Here is a 14,708-nt window from a genome sequence, read left to right as displayed (position 1 = left end):
GCCACACAGTAACAGTGAAAAGTTGACTGTGAATTAAAAGCTGTGAAGTACTTTTTGTTGCATCTTTGTAGTTCAGTGTGAGATACCTGTCTGCTATTTAGACTTCGACTACAATAGACTTTATTAGAATTGCAGTTAGGCTCTGGTTTATTCTGCTTCTATCGGTGATTTTCACTGTGGTCAACTTTTACCTAATTTAATTAAATGGAAAGTCATGTAACTGTTTATTTAAGGTCTCACAGCTGGGGAAGCCAAACAATGAGACAGAGGGATATAATCTCCCTGAACATCCATAAAAGGCTATAGGGAAAATTCAAGAGGACTATAAATGCTACAAAGAACAACATGGCGCATTATTTTTAAATGTTAGAAGTTTGAAAGCACCTAAGGACTTACTAGATCTGATCAGCAGCCAGACTGAGTAACTGAGGAAAAAGGGCCTTGGTCAGACTAGATTAACCGAATGGTCGCTATAAATGAGATCAAAATTTCCTTTGGGAAAATGGGAGAAACTTACAGAAGGACAACCATTAGAGCAGCACTCCATCAATCAGGCCTTCTGGTATAATGGCCAGGCGGAAGCCATTCATCACAAAAAGGCACATGACAGCGTGCTGGAAGTTTGCCAAAAGGCACATGACAAACTCTCAGACCATGAAAAGAAAAGCGCGTATATGCTGAAAATATAATTTCACAATCTGGCCGCAATTCGCAGTCGTCCCCATAGTCAAGCATAGTCTTAGAGGCAGTATCAAAACGGTGCCAATGTTTGGCAAGTCAGACACGTTTTACATTTTGACAACAATAAGCATACCAGGAAGAAATCACAGGACCAGCTTTTCGAAAACTCTGTAAAAGTCCTGGAGTATCTCAGCCAGAGTCAGGAGAATCTCTGGAGAGGCCTCAAGGTTGTTATCCACCAACACTTTCCATCAAACTAGGTAAGCTAAAAGAATTCTGCCAAGAATAGGAGAAACCAGAAGAAAGCTGTTCCAAGCTTGTGGCTCATTCCAAGGAAGACTAGAGTTTGCGATTGCTGCCAAAGGTGAATCAACCAAGTATGAAGTGAAGGGTCTGACTGCTTATGTAAATGGGTTATTTCAGTCTTTTGAGTATAGCCTTACAAAACCCTCCAGCTGTTTAAAAAAAAAATACTGTGGAGTTGTCATATCGAGACTAACAAGAAAATTATATAGCTGTGATATCAGCATAAAAACATGGTAGAAACTCGACTTTATTTTATATTCATTTAATCATTTCAAATAAAAATGAATTCATTATTAATTTTTAGCTGAGACCTAAACTGACTGCAAGTTTAGATAATCTAAAGGGTTTGATATTAAACCCTTTTTCTTTTATTCCTACATAACTGGCTTGTTGCCACCAATATGTTGTTTATAGCAAAACAAGTAATTTAATAGCTCTATAAGCTCTGTGGTGTCATTAACCTTTTTTCATCAGCTTTTATACTTGACTTGAAAGGTGTTTACATTCTGGGTGCTACAGCATTCATTTTTTGTTTTGTGGTCATCTATGGATGTTTGACCTTCTCTGTACAAAAATGATGTATGCTAACAGTTTGAGGGCAGTTTGTTTTTTATTTGATCTGCTACAAAAAAAGAGTGATTAAAAGACAAATATGACATTCTTGGACTCATCAAAGCTTTCCGAAAGCATTTGAATGGTCATTCAAATCAAATCAAGACGCTATTGTAGTGGAAACTAGGACGTATATATCAATCAGTGAACTTGGTATAACCAGTTTGGCTCTATAAAAATGAGCAAAGTACTTGTTGTAGCTTACTGAGGAGCATCATTCACAGTTTTATGCCCCAAGTCATGTGAGTCATTTAAAGTTTCCATTTCATATATAGGAGCAATGGAGAAAAAAATAAGGCAGCATTCAGTTCAAAGTAAACAAAATCCTTGAATAATCTTCTTGGAAAATGATACCAAAAAGTCACTTTTGCACACCACGGGGATTTAAAAAATACAAAGTTTATCTAAGGCATTAGTTACATTGCACCTGTGTCCCAAGAGATTTAGAATGCACACAGGTAAAAAACAAGAAAGAAAGAAAACCATAAGAAAAAGCGTTTCTTCCTGCATCACATTACAATCAGCTCAAAGTGCAGAGATCAGAACCCTGTTTCTTGCATATTCCAGAGATCTGAGGAGACAGAAGACTGCTAGGTGAAGAGAGGCAAGATGATGCAAAGAGGATACTTTTCAAGCAAGTAGGGGGGGAAGTGTGTGTGTGTGTGTGTGTGTGCGTGCTATGAATATGTTTTTACTTATTAAATCTATCAAAGATGAATGAAGTGCTGCATCCCATAGCTTCTTTGCCTAGCCATAGCCGCTTTGATTTATTAAATTTACTTCTATGACTTTGGATTCTCAGCTGTGCCGTCATTTAAATTCTCTTATCCAGTTCAGCTTGTCTCTGCTTGTCATTTTGACTTGTTTTTGTTTTTTTCACCATTTTGAAATGACACGACTACATAATATTTACATATTAATGCACATGCAAACGTGCTTTAATATGTATCTGTCCTGTCAATTTTTAATTTTATGTCTACAGTAGCACTAGTGTCAGCTTCCTAGTATTTGTGTTGAATCCTAATAAATGCACAGATAAATTATACCCTCTTTGTCAGCCCCCAGATGACCACCAGCATCCCAGAGGAAGAGAATTACACACAAAGATACAAAAAGCAATAAACAAACAACAACAGTGCATGCTTATTCAGGAGAGGACAAACCTGTATATATAACCTGTACAAACCTTAGACTCTCAGTGCATCCAAAACACATTTATTTCCTTTGATATTTCTAACTAATCATGCAAGAAGCATTTATGCCCACCACTGATTCCATCATAGCCCAAGAGTTTCATTTCTAAGGTTACACTGGTGTTTCACACCCACAAGTTAATATACCGTACACACACATTTTGCTGTATTTCATGCTACCACCTATGCACCCATACTCAGTATCAAGTTTGTTAGAAGTGGTGCTGCAGGCACACAAACAAGCAATTATGACTACCCGTGGTATATGAATTTAAATTAAGATACAGAAGACTTTGGCACTTTCTTCGTTGCATTAATGCTCTGTATATGCAGGTGTCTTAATTAGAAAGCTCTGCATCACTTCCTGAACTACTTCCTAGCTCAGAGCAACACAGGTGTCAGAGCTGCTGCTTTCTCTTATTCAAGCACAAGGTCATGACACACCAATTAAGGCAATAGTGAGAAAAGTCAGGCACTCCCAACATTTGAATGCACTAGATAAGCATCCCTCTTCAGCATGTGGGTTTCTTAACACATTTTCCCCCAAATCTAACAAAGTACTTAGAAATGTGAAAAGAATCAGCAGCTTATTTGTTTTATTTATCCAGGCAGCTAATCTCGCCAGATTAAGAATCACTTCTATGAGCATATTCTGGGCCCAGACAGTGAAAATTAACTTTGTAAGAATTTTGATGTGGTGTGAAAGCAGACGAAATCTCCACGATCACTATTCAAATACAAAGCTCTTAAACAGTCTCCTTCTGACTCAGGGCCTGCCTGGCAACCTCACTAATGAAAGGCCTGCTGCTCTTTATTAGATGATAATTATGTTTATGTATAGAAAATGCTCTTTGGATGTTGCATCAATGCAACATCCAAAGAGCACATGGAATAATGATTTATCAATTGTTGCTTTGCTAATGACTCACAGCAAGAAGCCCTTAGCCCTTGTGCAGGTTTTTCTCTGGGAGCTCAGATTAGTGAAACCACCCCAAAAACAAGCCAAACAAAAAAAACATGCTAGCTTAATGTTGCCATTATCAACCCAGGACAGGCTTGCAAAACAGCTTATTTATCTCAAGAACTCACTTCCTGGTTAAACAAAAGGTTAACCTTGGTTAAAATTTCCGATGCCAGTGAAATAGATTGGCAATAATTGACTAACTGCGAAGAAGATGCATGATCTAATGCATTTGTAAGCATCTGAGCTTTGGAAAAAAAAGAAAAGAAACATGTTTCACAGGTGACATACATTTATTAATGTTACCTTTATTCTTGTAAAATGATTAGGATGACACAATATTCCTTAAAGGTATGTAGTCTAACGAGAGATGACCCATTTCTTTAAGTGCAACTCTTTCCATCATAAAATTGAGTTGTGCTTTGAGTGTCAGCTGTGAGATTCGCATTCACATTCACTGAAACTCTACATAATTTTAGAAATATATTGCAAGCCTATCCAAGAACATAGAAGCATGGGTACAGTATAGCCATGTCCATCCATCCATCCATCCATCCATCGTCTAACACTTATCTGATATGGTAGCTTGTAGCCCATCCCAGCTACCTAGCGTGAGAAGTGGGGTGTGAATGTGAGGGTGAATGCTTGTCAGTATAGCTGTATATATGTAACCACAATAACCACATATTGTAGACATGCAAACTTATGTGAGATCTGTACCTTAAACTTCAGCGAGCTATCTCAAATAAAAGTTATGGTATCAAACATTTACTCTCTGCAGTCTAAAAAACGTGGCAGTATAAAGTTTGTAGATTCCTCCGTCACGGTGAACACAGTTCTAATGAAAATGTCTGAGGTAATTGCAAAACCTGTAACTGCTAACCTACAGCTGGTCACATTTGCATATCAGACCTCTTAAATCAGATGTACAGCTGAAGTATGTAGACTAATGTAATTGCTGCCTTGAGACATCTCTTAGTGCCACTTTCATAAACAGCTACTTTTACCTTTAAATGCTAGACACGGGATATGTTCTTTTTCTGCATGAAAACATCGACTCAGGGGAACTAACAAAGTTGTAAAACTTAAACTTTAAAGATGTGCAACTTTAAAACAAATAAAGTAAAAGCAAAAATACTACCAAGCATTTTATGTTTCACTGTACTGTTTATACTCTACAACTGTGCTTTCTAACCGTCTAATCCACACTAGAAAAACCATGCATGGATAAGATGACGTGGAGGTGTGCACAGACAAATACTCTGTTCCTTTCAACAGATATCTCTATACTGTCATTAGCCAAAAAATTAAATTATGACAAACACACAAAAAAACGTGTCTGCTGTCAACTGCTTATCCTCCAAGAAAAAAAAAGCCATACTGTTGGTTGAGGTGTGTGTGTGTGTATGTGTGTGGGCTCAGTTCTGCAACATTCTCACACCAGGTGGGGCATAAGCCCCTCCCTCTGGCCCCTTCCAATGCCCTTGCCCTTTATGTCATGCCTGGTTTGTCTGCAGGCATTCAGCGGAGTTGGAAGCCTTTTTTTCTGACCTTTAGACCAGCCATCCGGAGCCATAACTGCCACTTTTTGTACCATGCTAAAAAAAAAAAAAGCCAACGATCTTAGTTCAAAAATCCATCAAAGAAAATGTGGGGCTTTAAATTGTTTTGCCAAAGTTTCTCCATTCCGTTGCCGTTTTAATGTATTTTCATATTACTACCTGTATCAATCATTATGTTATGCTCTGTTGACTTCCAGTCATCTGAAACCCATAGGAAAAATGTTTCTTCCAAGAATAAAAACCTCTAAAGAATGTCAGTTCCTATAATTCAGTAATAGCTTATGTTCTTATAAACTAAGTAAGTAAAGCTGTGTAACTAGAGACTGTGATGCTCTGGTCAACAGGTTAATGCAGATCTACTAAGTACTCAGTATAAGTAACAAATCAAATTGATTTCATTATGGTAAAATAAACAGCTACTGTTCCATTTTGCTTTTTGTGAGCTGCAACTACATCAACTAATCATTAGCATTGCGGCAAAACTTTATATGACCACCCACTGCAACCACAAACTCACTGATATTTCTATCGTCTTGATTGACTACTATAAATTCCAGATACAAAATCCATGTTTAAAATCGAATGTTTGGATTTAGCAAAGCAAACAGATTAAAAGTGAACGTACTTTCAGCACGCAAAATAAAATAAGAGGAAACTATTAACTAGATAATTGGCAATATTTGCTTTAGTGAATGTGATTTTGTTTTATTGTTGTATATCAAGTTATAAAAATCGCTGTCAATCACCGGATGCAATAAAGACTGCAGCGCTTCTGTTTGAAATCTTAATTATGGTTTTGTTTGGTGTCTAAAATTGGATTCTTACCAAGCGTCTTCTTTCCTCTTCAACGGTGTTCAACAGCTGCGAGAACTCTTTGAATGACTGGGCTGAAACAGAATAAGACATATCGGCATATTAAAATGTTTGGTCAATATATATATCAGTATGTATGAGTCCCCATTTCACAATATATTCACAGCTGAGAGAGTACACACAGTGAACTGGGCTGTTGACACAGTCACATGATTAAAAAAATACGTAAGCAGAAAAAAAAGCATAGCCGTTAAACGTCAGCTGGTCCTGGCACCCTACGAGCACTGGAGAGGCGTGATGCTAAAATGTTTATTTGCACTGCAGCTTCAGACCTTTCAGTGCAGTACATTTTAGAACCTAATAAAAGCATGCAGCTGTCCAATTTAAGCCAAGACCAGCAGTAAAAAGAAAGGAATAATAAACCAACAAAAAACAATACTTCAATTGAACCCACTGATTGCTTCCCTTTATTTTCTCCCACAGCTAGGGTTTGCAATATAGTGTCACAATACAGGAGAGACTGATGTGATAGAGATATGTTCCTGCCATCAGGGTTATACTTCAGTGGCTTATATTACATTTTGCAGGGCCAGATGAATTCAGCATACAATGCATCGAGGCTTATCTGACACAGAACTGTGCCTTGATAGCTTTACAGCTTCATTAAATAGAAGGCCAGATACAACGTGGCCTGTCTTGGTCAGCCCCTGTGTCACCCTATGTCTAGCCATTTAGCAGCGGTCGAGCTGCTCTGCTTGCCAACACAGTAACATCATTATCAACCCCGACAGCCTGGCATAGGGACCCATGCATCATCTTAGACACTTTGGTCCATTTACACACCAAAGCTTTTAAAGACCGGGGAGCAATGATTTTGTGCCAGTGATCCTGCAGGCAGGCTGGCCTCCTATTAATGCTACCAGTTCCTCTATCAACGGTGAAAACCTCTCAGGGGGTAAAGGGCACAGCTGGAGCCACTGATGGGACAAGATTAGACTGTGAAGAAAGGAAATGGGAGTCAAAGTGGGGTTATAACTTGCATATCATTCACTGCTAAGTGGAGGGAAGGCAATAAACCCGATGAATCACTAAATTAAATAAAGTTTAGTACCTTAGGAACGGATGAATTGGGAAGATAAGCTTTTTAAATGTACATTTTTCTGCACACTGTAGCTAGACAACAACAAGAGCTGTATGTTTACAATCAACTTTATGTGCTTAAAATGATGCTTTTTCTGTTCCATATTTAACATTTCAGAGCTGGATTTTTGCTCATCTCACTTATTCCACATTTGAACAGTTCTTGTCGACTAAAGGATTGACCTTCTATGAGTTGGGGCTGTAACTTTTCTAAAGATTTAAATTTCTATAGCCACATCAATCTTTTCGCCCCATTCTGGCTTGGAATGTGAATGTCACTGCAGGAAGTCATAGACTGAAATCAATAGAAGGTCAGATGAACCTGTCTGGCAGCACATACAGGATCCCAATGTTATGTGGGGAAGTAAGGAGCATCAAAGTGAACTATACCAATACTGCATCAAGATCATGGCTGGCATTCACACAAGGGTCTAGGTATGTCAGTCAGAAAGTTCAGTTTCATTGATGACTAGATTGATTTCAACAGGCTGTTTTTTTCCTCAAATAGTAATCGTGGCCTTTTCTCCCTGACATGGTGAATGAACCGAGTAGTATTGCAGGAAGGATACTGAAGACGTGGACACAAAATCACACAAACACTATTTTGCATTTTCATTTTTACTTTGATCCTGATTAAAGGCTGCCCAAACAAATTTGCCAACGTCTATAAATAACACAGTACACAAATTCTTCCCAACACGTGGCATGAAACTGTCATCAGAACCATTTCTCCTGTGCCAGTTTCATGCATCGCCAAAAAGGTTCAGTTACAGGTGCGCTGCTAAAACATCCATTGTTGAGTCTAAGATGATCAGATTCTTAATTACAAGGGAAGTCAAGGGAAGGGTCTCTAATTAAAGTGTGCTTGATTCTAATGAGGTTTAGATTTGGATGTGGATTTTTCCAATAAATATAATTGGTCTCCTGCACCCATGGCCATCACACAGTAACAACAGCTTTGTGAGGGGAAAAAAGGACTATTCATTTTGCATTCAGATGAACATTACAGCCTGTAGAGGAGGTCGATATCTAGTCTAGCCCTCACAGATGGACAGTAATTCAGCAGTCTACAGCTCCACAGAGCGAAAGACTCAAGCTGGGGATAATGAGCAGTGCAAAAAACGGAGACGAAGAGGAGGCCAAACTGGGAGTCATGCCCATTAGAGCCAACGAGGCCCTCTGCACAGCTGCTTTCATATTCCTCTTGGAGGCTAGGAGGTTTGCACCTTCATTAATCTCTGACACTGATCACAATTAGTCCCTTTGATCTCATATAGGCTTGAAAAGATACAGGAAAAGCATCATAAGCAAATCAATAGCATTAACACTAGGAGTCCCAGGCTTCTACCTTTCTACCTTTAAAACCCACCACCAGCCAAATGGCTGGTAGGCTTTTAGCTAGGCTTTAGCTTCAGCCAAGTGGAAGCTAAATTGGCTAGTCATTCATATGTAAATTAGGTTGTTAGCTGGGAATTCTGGAGGGAGGGGAGTGGGGGTGTGTGGATGAGGGGGTGGGGGAGCTGCTAAAAGCTGTGAACTTCCTTTTGTGTTTCATCTTGATGCATTCTCAATCATCCAGGGAAATAAATCTCCAAAAGTCACCAACTTGGAGTGTTTCAGTTTGCCATCTTAGGGAGAAATCAACACACATGGGTGTATGTCCTTTGTTGCTGAGATTTATTGATAAAAACAGTACAAAAAACCAACCATTTGTACACATATTTACAAATAATAATAAAAAGTGAGTGAGTACATTTCAACATTTTCAGCAATCACTCACAATCCTGGCACTGCCATGGTATCTGTAGTCTGCATTTACCACATGTGTATCTGTAGCAGTGAACACATCGCACAGTGGCATGATTGTTCTTGCATTTGTGTTTGACCTGACACATGGCTCTTTTTCCAGGACTAGGTGTGGAGGGTTGTGTCCGAAGCAACTGTTCTTTTCTTGCCTTCTTCTCAGCTACATGAGAGTGAGCCAACTCTCTTGCAAGCTCCACCACATTTACATATGAATGACTAGCCAATCCACTAGTGGATTGAGGAATTTCCCTGCGAATCTTGTTGACTGTGCCGAGGATGGTGGTTTTCAGTCTAAGAAGTTTTTGCGCAAGTGAAAGCGATGTGAAAAAATTGTCCGTGGTAACATTTCTGCCCTTGTCTAGGAATGGTTCCATCAGCCTCATTACTACATTTTCAGAAAGTCTCTCCCCAGTGGGACGATTGGGGTCCTTGCCAAGATATGGGAAGACATTGCAAATGTACTTGGATTTTAGGTCGCAAGCCACCCAAAACTTGATCCCAAACTCGTCAGGTTTACTTGCAATATACTGCAGGAAACAGCACCGAGTCTTTGATGGGAAAAGCTGTTCATCAACGGTGATATGTAGACCAGGGTTGTAGCACGTGATGCAGTTGGTGACCAATGATCCCCACACACTGGAAATTGCAGCGAACTTATCAGTCTTTGCTCGATTTGCTCCATTGTGGCATCAATCAGACCACTGGTATAATGTTGAAATGTACTCACTCACTTTTTATTATTATTTGTAAATATGTGTACAAATGGTTGGTTTTTTGTACTGTTTTTATCAATAAATCTCAGCAACAAAGGACCTACACCCATGTGTGTTGATTTCTCCCTAAGACGGCAAACTGAAACACTCCAAGTTGGTGACTTTTGGAGATTTATTTCCCTGGATGATTGAGAATGCATCAAGATGAAACACAAAAGGAAGTTCACAGCTTTTAGCAGCTCCCCCACCCCCTCATCCACACACCCCCACTCCCCTCCCTCCAGAATTCCCAGCTAACAACCTAATTTACATATGAATGACTGGCCAATTTAGCTTCCACTTGGCTGAAGCTAAAGCTTAGCTAAAAGCCATTTGGCTGCTCTCCGGGTTTTAAAGGTAGAAAAAGCCAAATGGCAGTCCGTGGTGATGTAAGTGTTAATTATACATGCACAGCAGACAAGCTTAACATCCATACACAAAGCCAAACCCCATTCTAAGATCACGCTGGATTATATTTGAAAAAATGAACAGCATTAGTGTTACAGCATTTTCTTTCTTCGTTAATTACTTTTACTAATATACAGGTTAACTATAAACGAATCGTTTGAGCATGTGACCTTTACAAGACAAGTGCCCGCATGATACATGTGGGGGCGCAGCAACTGTTTTCCCACGAGAAACTAAAACATAAAAGAAAAATCAGATAAAAAAAAATCTGATTGATGTGATGCAAGAGATGAAACCTTAGCAGGAGATGAATACTCTGTGCCTTGTTAAACTGGACTCACCGATGTTCACCTCATCATCTGTCTCTGCATCTCCTATGCACTCAAACTGGAACTCCTGCAGAGACTGGGAGAACTTCTGGACGGCAGCAGAAAGATCTGGAAAATCAGATGGGCTGAGCATCAGATGAGGCATACCACAGATGAAAAGCACACTGAAGACACATGAATCAAATTTTATTGTACATTATAAAGAAAAATGTAATGTAATTTAATGCAAATTTAATGTAACCTCCTTGGACTATACACAATAACCATTTAAAATTCGCAGACTTTGCTTTTGCACTAGATTTTACTTTATTTTGCTTTTCCACTTTCACAAAATGGGAACAAGCAGATGCATATTGCTGAAAACAAGACACACTTCGGGCAAAACATATTCTGCTGTTTATTTCAGTTCATATAACAGATCTTTTTGCCAATTATGAGCAAAAGCCGTGTGCCCCATCCCTTCCCACACAATAACTGGAAATAGATTTTGCAACACCTGGTAAAGGGTGCCAAAATTTTGCTCCCAGAACTTGTTGTCAAAGCGGAAACAAAGCAGAACCCAGGACAACAGCTACAAGTTCTATAAGTTGTACTGACGTGTGGATAGTCAAATGACAGAAATTTCATATGGTTATACCATATCAAGATAACCACCACATCCAATAGCATTGCTTTAATTATTGTAAAGTTGCAAGGAATTATTTCCCCGGGCACCACAGCTGCATCATAAAAGATCAGCATATAAATAGGCCTAGTTTTTATCTTATTAATGGGCAACAATTAATATTCAAAACAGACAAAAGTCAAGTCTTTTAAAATCAACTGCTCTTTTGAACACAAACTAAATGAAAACATTCATTAAACAGCCTTTATTCAGTTTTTTGAAAGGCTTTCTTACATTAGTAGGAGGCAAAAAATGCTTCTAAAAGTATCGTATGGATGAGATAGATCAATGGTTTGTTCATGTGTATGTGTCTTTGTGTTTGCCTGCACGCTGAAGTGTGCTAGTGAATGAGTAAGTGTGGTCTGTAAGCCTTTAAAATAGCATGTGGTGCCTTCAATTAAGAAAAGTGAGCATCTTAACATTCTGAGAACTGAGGATTGACCTGTGCTTTGATGCAACGTTTCCTGTTACTGAAAAGAGGTGTTCTCATACTGTACATATTAATAATAATAATTCAGTGTCCAGCCTAACAGCCCAGGTCAGTGGCTCAGAGTTTTACTGACCCATGTACATTTTTACTGGCATGCAAAAAAAGGCCTCTAAATTCATTTCTACTGCAAGTCTCCAAGTCATCAAAGGAAGGACTCTGCGTCAAGGATATTTTTTAATTGAGTTATTCAAGTTATTCGATAAATCACTGCAGCCCTACTACTTCTACAGATATAAACTGACAATAGCATAAAGCTTGACAATTCATAACAGCAGATAACCAAATAATGGACTTTTATGAACTGCTGTCTGTCCATGTACACGCCCACTGACAGTCACACATTTGCAATATTTACTGGTGCCTGATCATAATACCTGGATCTGAAAAAATAAGCCCAGATGAACTGCCTAACCTTTGTCTCAAAAATGATAAAGCCCACACAGAAAATACAAATCAATAGAACAATTCCACCCTTGGATACTCCCCACTGCTAGGTATAAATCTATGATTTTATTGTATTCTACAGTTTAACTTGATCAAATGTCTTTTTTGACAACCTCCAGAGAGTACTGTCATTTTTTGTACTCCAAAACCTTCCAGCTATGAAAACACAAGTGCGTGTGACTGCCAGTGGAAATTTTTTAAAATATTTAAATGAGCCACAAGAATTTAACAATACAGCAGGAGAATTTCATAGTATTTTTTTATATGACAACAGTATCTATAAGCCTTAGTAATAACTGCTGATGAATAGAAGCAAGCTAAAGTCCAATAAAGATTGGAGGCATATTTACAAATGTGGCAATGAGAAACAAAACACCGCAGCTTAGCACGTGAACTGGTCCAAATATGATCCAATAACAAAGAAAATTGATTCAAGCTGCGGTCAGAAAGTTACAAGGCTGACGTCCTGCAATCATTGTTAGAGCTGCAGGCAGCACAGTTGTAAGCTCTTTGTCTCTAAAATTTGTATGCATAAAACTACAAGTTTATGAACAAGTTTACTTCATACAAAGTATTATACCTTTGACTTAATAGCAATGAGCCAGAAGTAGCCAAGAGCAATTTCTCTTTGTTTGGATTGATGAGTCAACCAGAGTGTAACATGTCCAGTCAAGAATTAGAGGTGCTTCAACAGTCTCTGATCTAATGCTCTCAATGGGAAAAAAAGACTAGGTTATCATTTCCTGAACCCTACCTGCCTTATATAAAACCTCCCACTTTCTCTTTGATCCATGGAATAAAGAAAAGAACTAAATGGGAACAGACAGACACCTCACCATGAGTTTAACTTCTGTTGCTGCTTAAAAAAAGTTGCACGAAACGATTTAATAGCTGATTAATGTTTTTTTTATATCTACATTTTTCTGCCTGCCTTGTCAACAGTTTTCAAAAGTTTATGTGGGATATTAAAAAATGTACTTAATTTCCCCAATTAGGCTACATCAACTTGCAACTTACTATTGTTTCATTTTTCTCCTCCCTCAAATAACAGCTTGGATGAGAGCTACACAAAAATTCTCCATATTTTCACACATTAAAAGACATACACACCTTCACATTTACACCAGGGAGTTTTAAACTGTTGGACGAAACAAAAATAAACAGTACTCAGTTAAAATCTGGTTTCCATCTTACACACAGATGTACACTATAAACCAATGATATGTATGGTAGAAATCAGGGCGTTGATTCAAGAGAAGATCTAATTACAGTTACAACTGAAATCACAAGGAGGAAAGAAATGCAGCAGTTTTTTTGCATTTAATGAAAGGGTCAGAGTAACTACAGTGATGACGTCTATAAAGCTAACCGAGCGCATGACTCACTTATAATTGTGGGCCAAGTAATGAAGCTGCATAGACACCAGAAGAGTTCTTATCCATCTTCTTATTTGTCTCTTTGCTGTAAGAATCTATGCCAACCAATCAAATTGACTGGTTTGTAGCTCTGAACACCAACTGGGGGCAGTCACTTCATTTTAATGTCTACTTCTTGAGCATGCCACGATGCGTCAAACTTAACTTTTCAATGAATTCAGTAACTTCTATCTGTGTGTTCGGTGGTTTACTTAATAATCATTCATCTGATCTTCAGACTGAGGAAATTCCTGTGGACCCAAGTCAGTCGACTTTTAAGTATAAAAAGTATTTCTGGTAAAAATCTTTCATTTACCAGTACTCCTCCACTCTGCGCTTTCTGTGGAGGAGGGAATTACAGACGGGTTGACACAGGCAGTGGAGACAGAATAAAAGGAAGTGCATCCATAAAAAGCAGGAAAAAAGTGAAGAAATTCTCAGACTGAATGCCTAAATGAAACAGGAACAAATAAATCAAAAGACGTGAATACAATATTTTGTATTGGAATATGCTCTGTAAAGAACGACTTCAGTCACTCCCTCGTGTCGTTGGATTAGTGATTGTGGAGGAACCTGGTAGCTGTGCTAAACTGCACAGTCATGTTATAATTAGATGCAATCTCATGTATGCCATATATGGCAATGAACACTGCTGCGTATATCTGTATATATGTGGCAGTGTTTATTGCATTTTTCAACAACTTTTCATCTAATCTACTTTACCCATTATATTGTTAAACTTTGGCTCTGCTCCTCACCAGAACAAGTACCATACAAGTCAAGCTTTTAAGGAAATCCGGTAAACTGCAGCCCTGTCACCAACATTAACAAGCAGCAGAAACAGCACAAAGAAAATTGAAAGTGATCATATTATACATTTTAGAAGAAAAAGGTATTGCTAAATAATGTTCAACATTTCTGCTTATAATTAGTAGCGCTTGCATCTGGTAAAAGTGCGGGGGTGTCAAGGTCAAGATATGTCAACTAGTCATGTCAGCCTAATTGACTTGCCATCATAACTAGTCCTGATAATCTTCAGGTTAAGCCTTAGAAGCATTATGTAGCCAATTGAAAAAGCCTTACTTTTGACATGATCACATGAAGTTGTTATTGGGAAGTACTTGGCTCCCTC

The 14,708-nt window shown here is 38.5% G+C and overlaps 1 protein-coding gene across 4 annotated transcripts in view; it reads right to left on the bottom strand.

The window, feature by feature from the left end:
- arhgap42b (Rho GTPase activating protein 42b) overlaps positions 1–14,708 on the bottom strand; it is an 86,562-nt gene that overhangs the window by 46,749 nt on the left and 25,105 nt on the right. For all 4 annotated transcript variants that reach the window (XM_080888960.1, XM_080888959.1, XM_080888962.1 and 1 more), the window contains exons 2-3: positions 10,576–10,671; positions 6,141–6,202 (exon numbers count right to left, since the gene is read on the bottom strand). In XM_080888960.1, coding sequence (XP_080745086.1) covers positions 6,141–6,202; positions 10,576–10,671 — 158 coding nt within the window. The remainder of the gene's footprint in view (positions 1–6,140; positions 6,203–10,575; positions 10,672–14,708) is intronic.

This window comes from Rhamphochromis sp. 'chilingali' (genome assembly GCF_963969265.1).
Source record: "Rhamphochromis sp. 'chilingali' genome assembly, chromosome: 8".
Lineage (NCBI taxonomy): Eukaryota > Metazoa > Chordata > Actinopteri > Cichliformes > Cichlidae > Rhamphochromis > Rhamphochromis sp. 'chilingali'.
The sequence above is the reverse complement of the archived record's forward strand: the minus strand, read 5'-3'. Positions and strand labels throughout refer to the sequence as shown.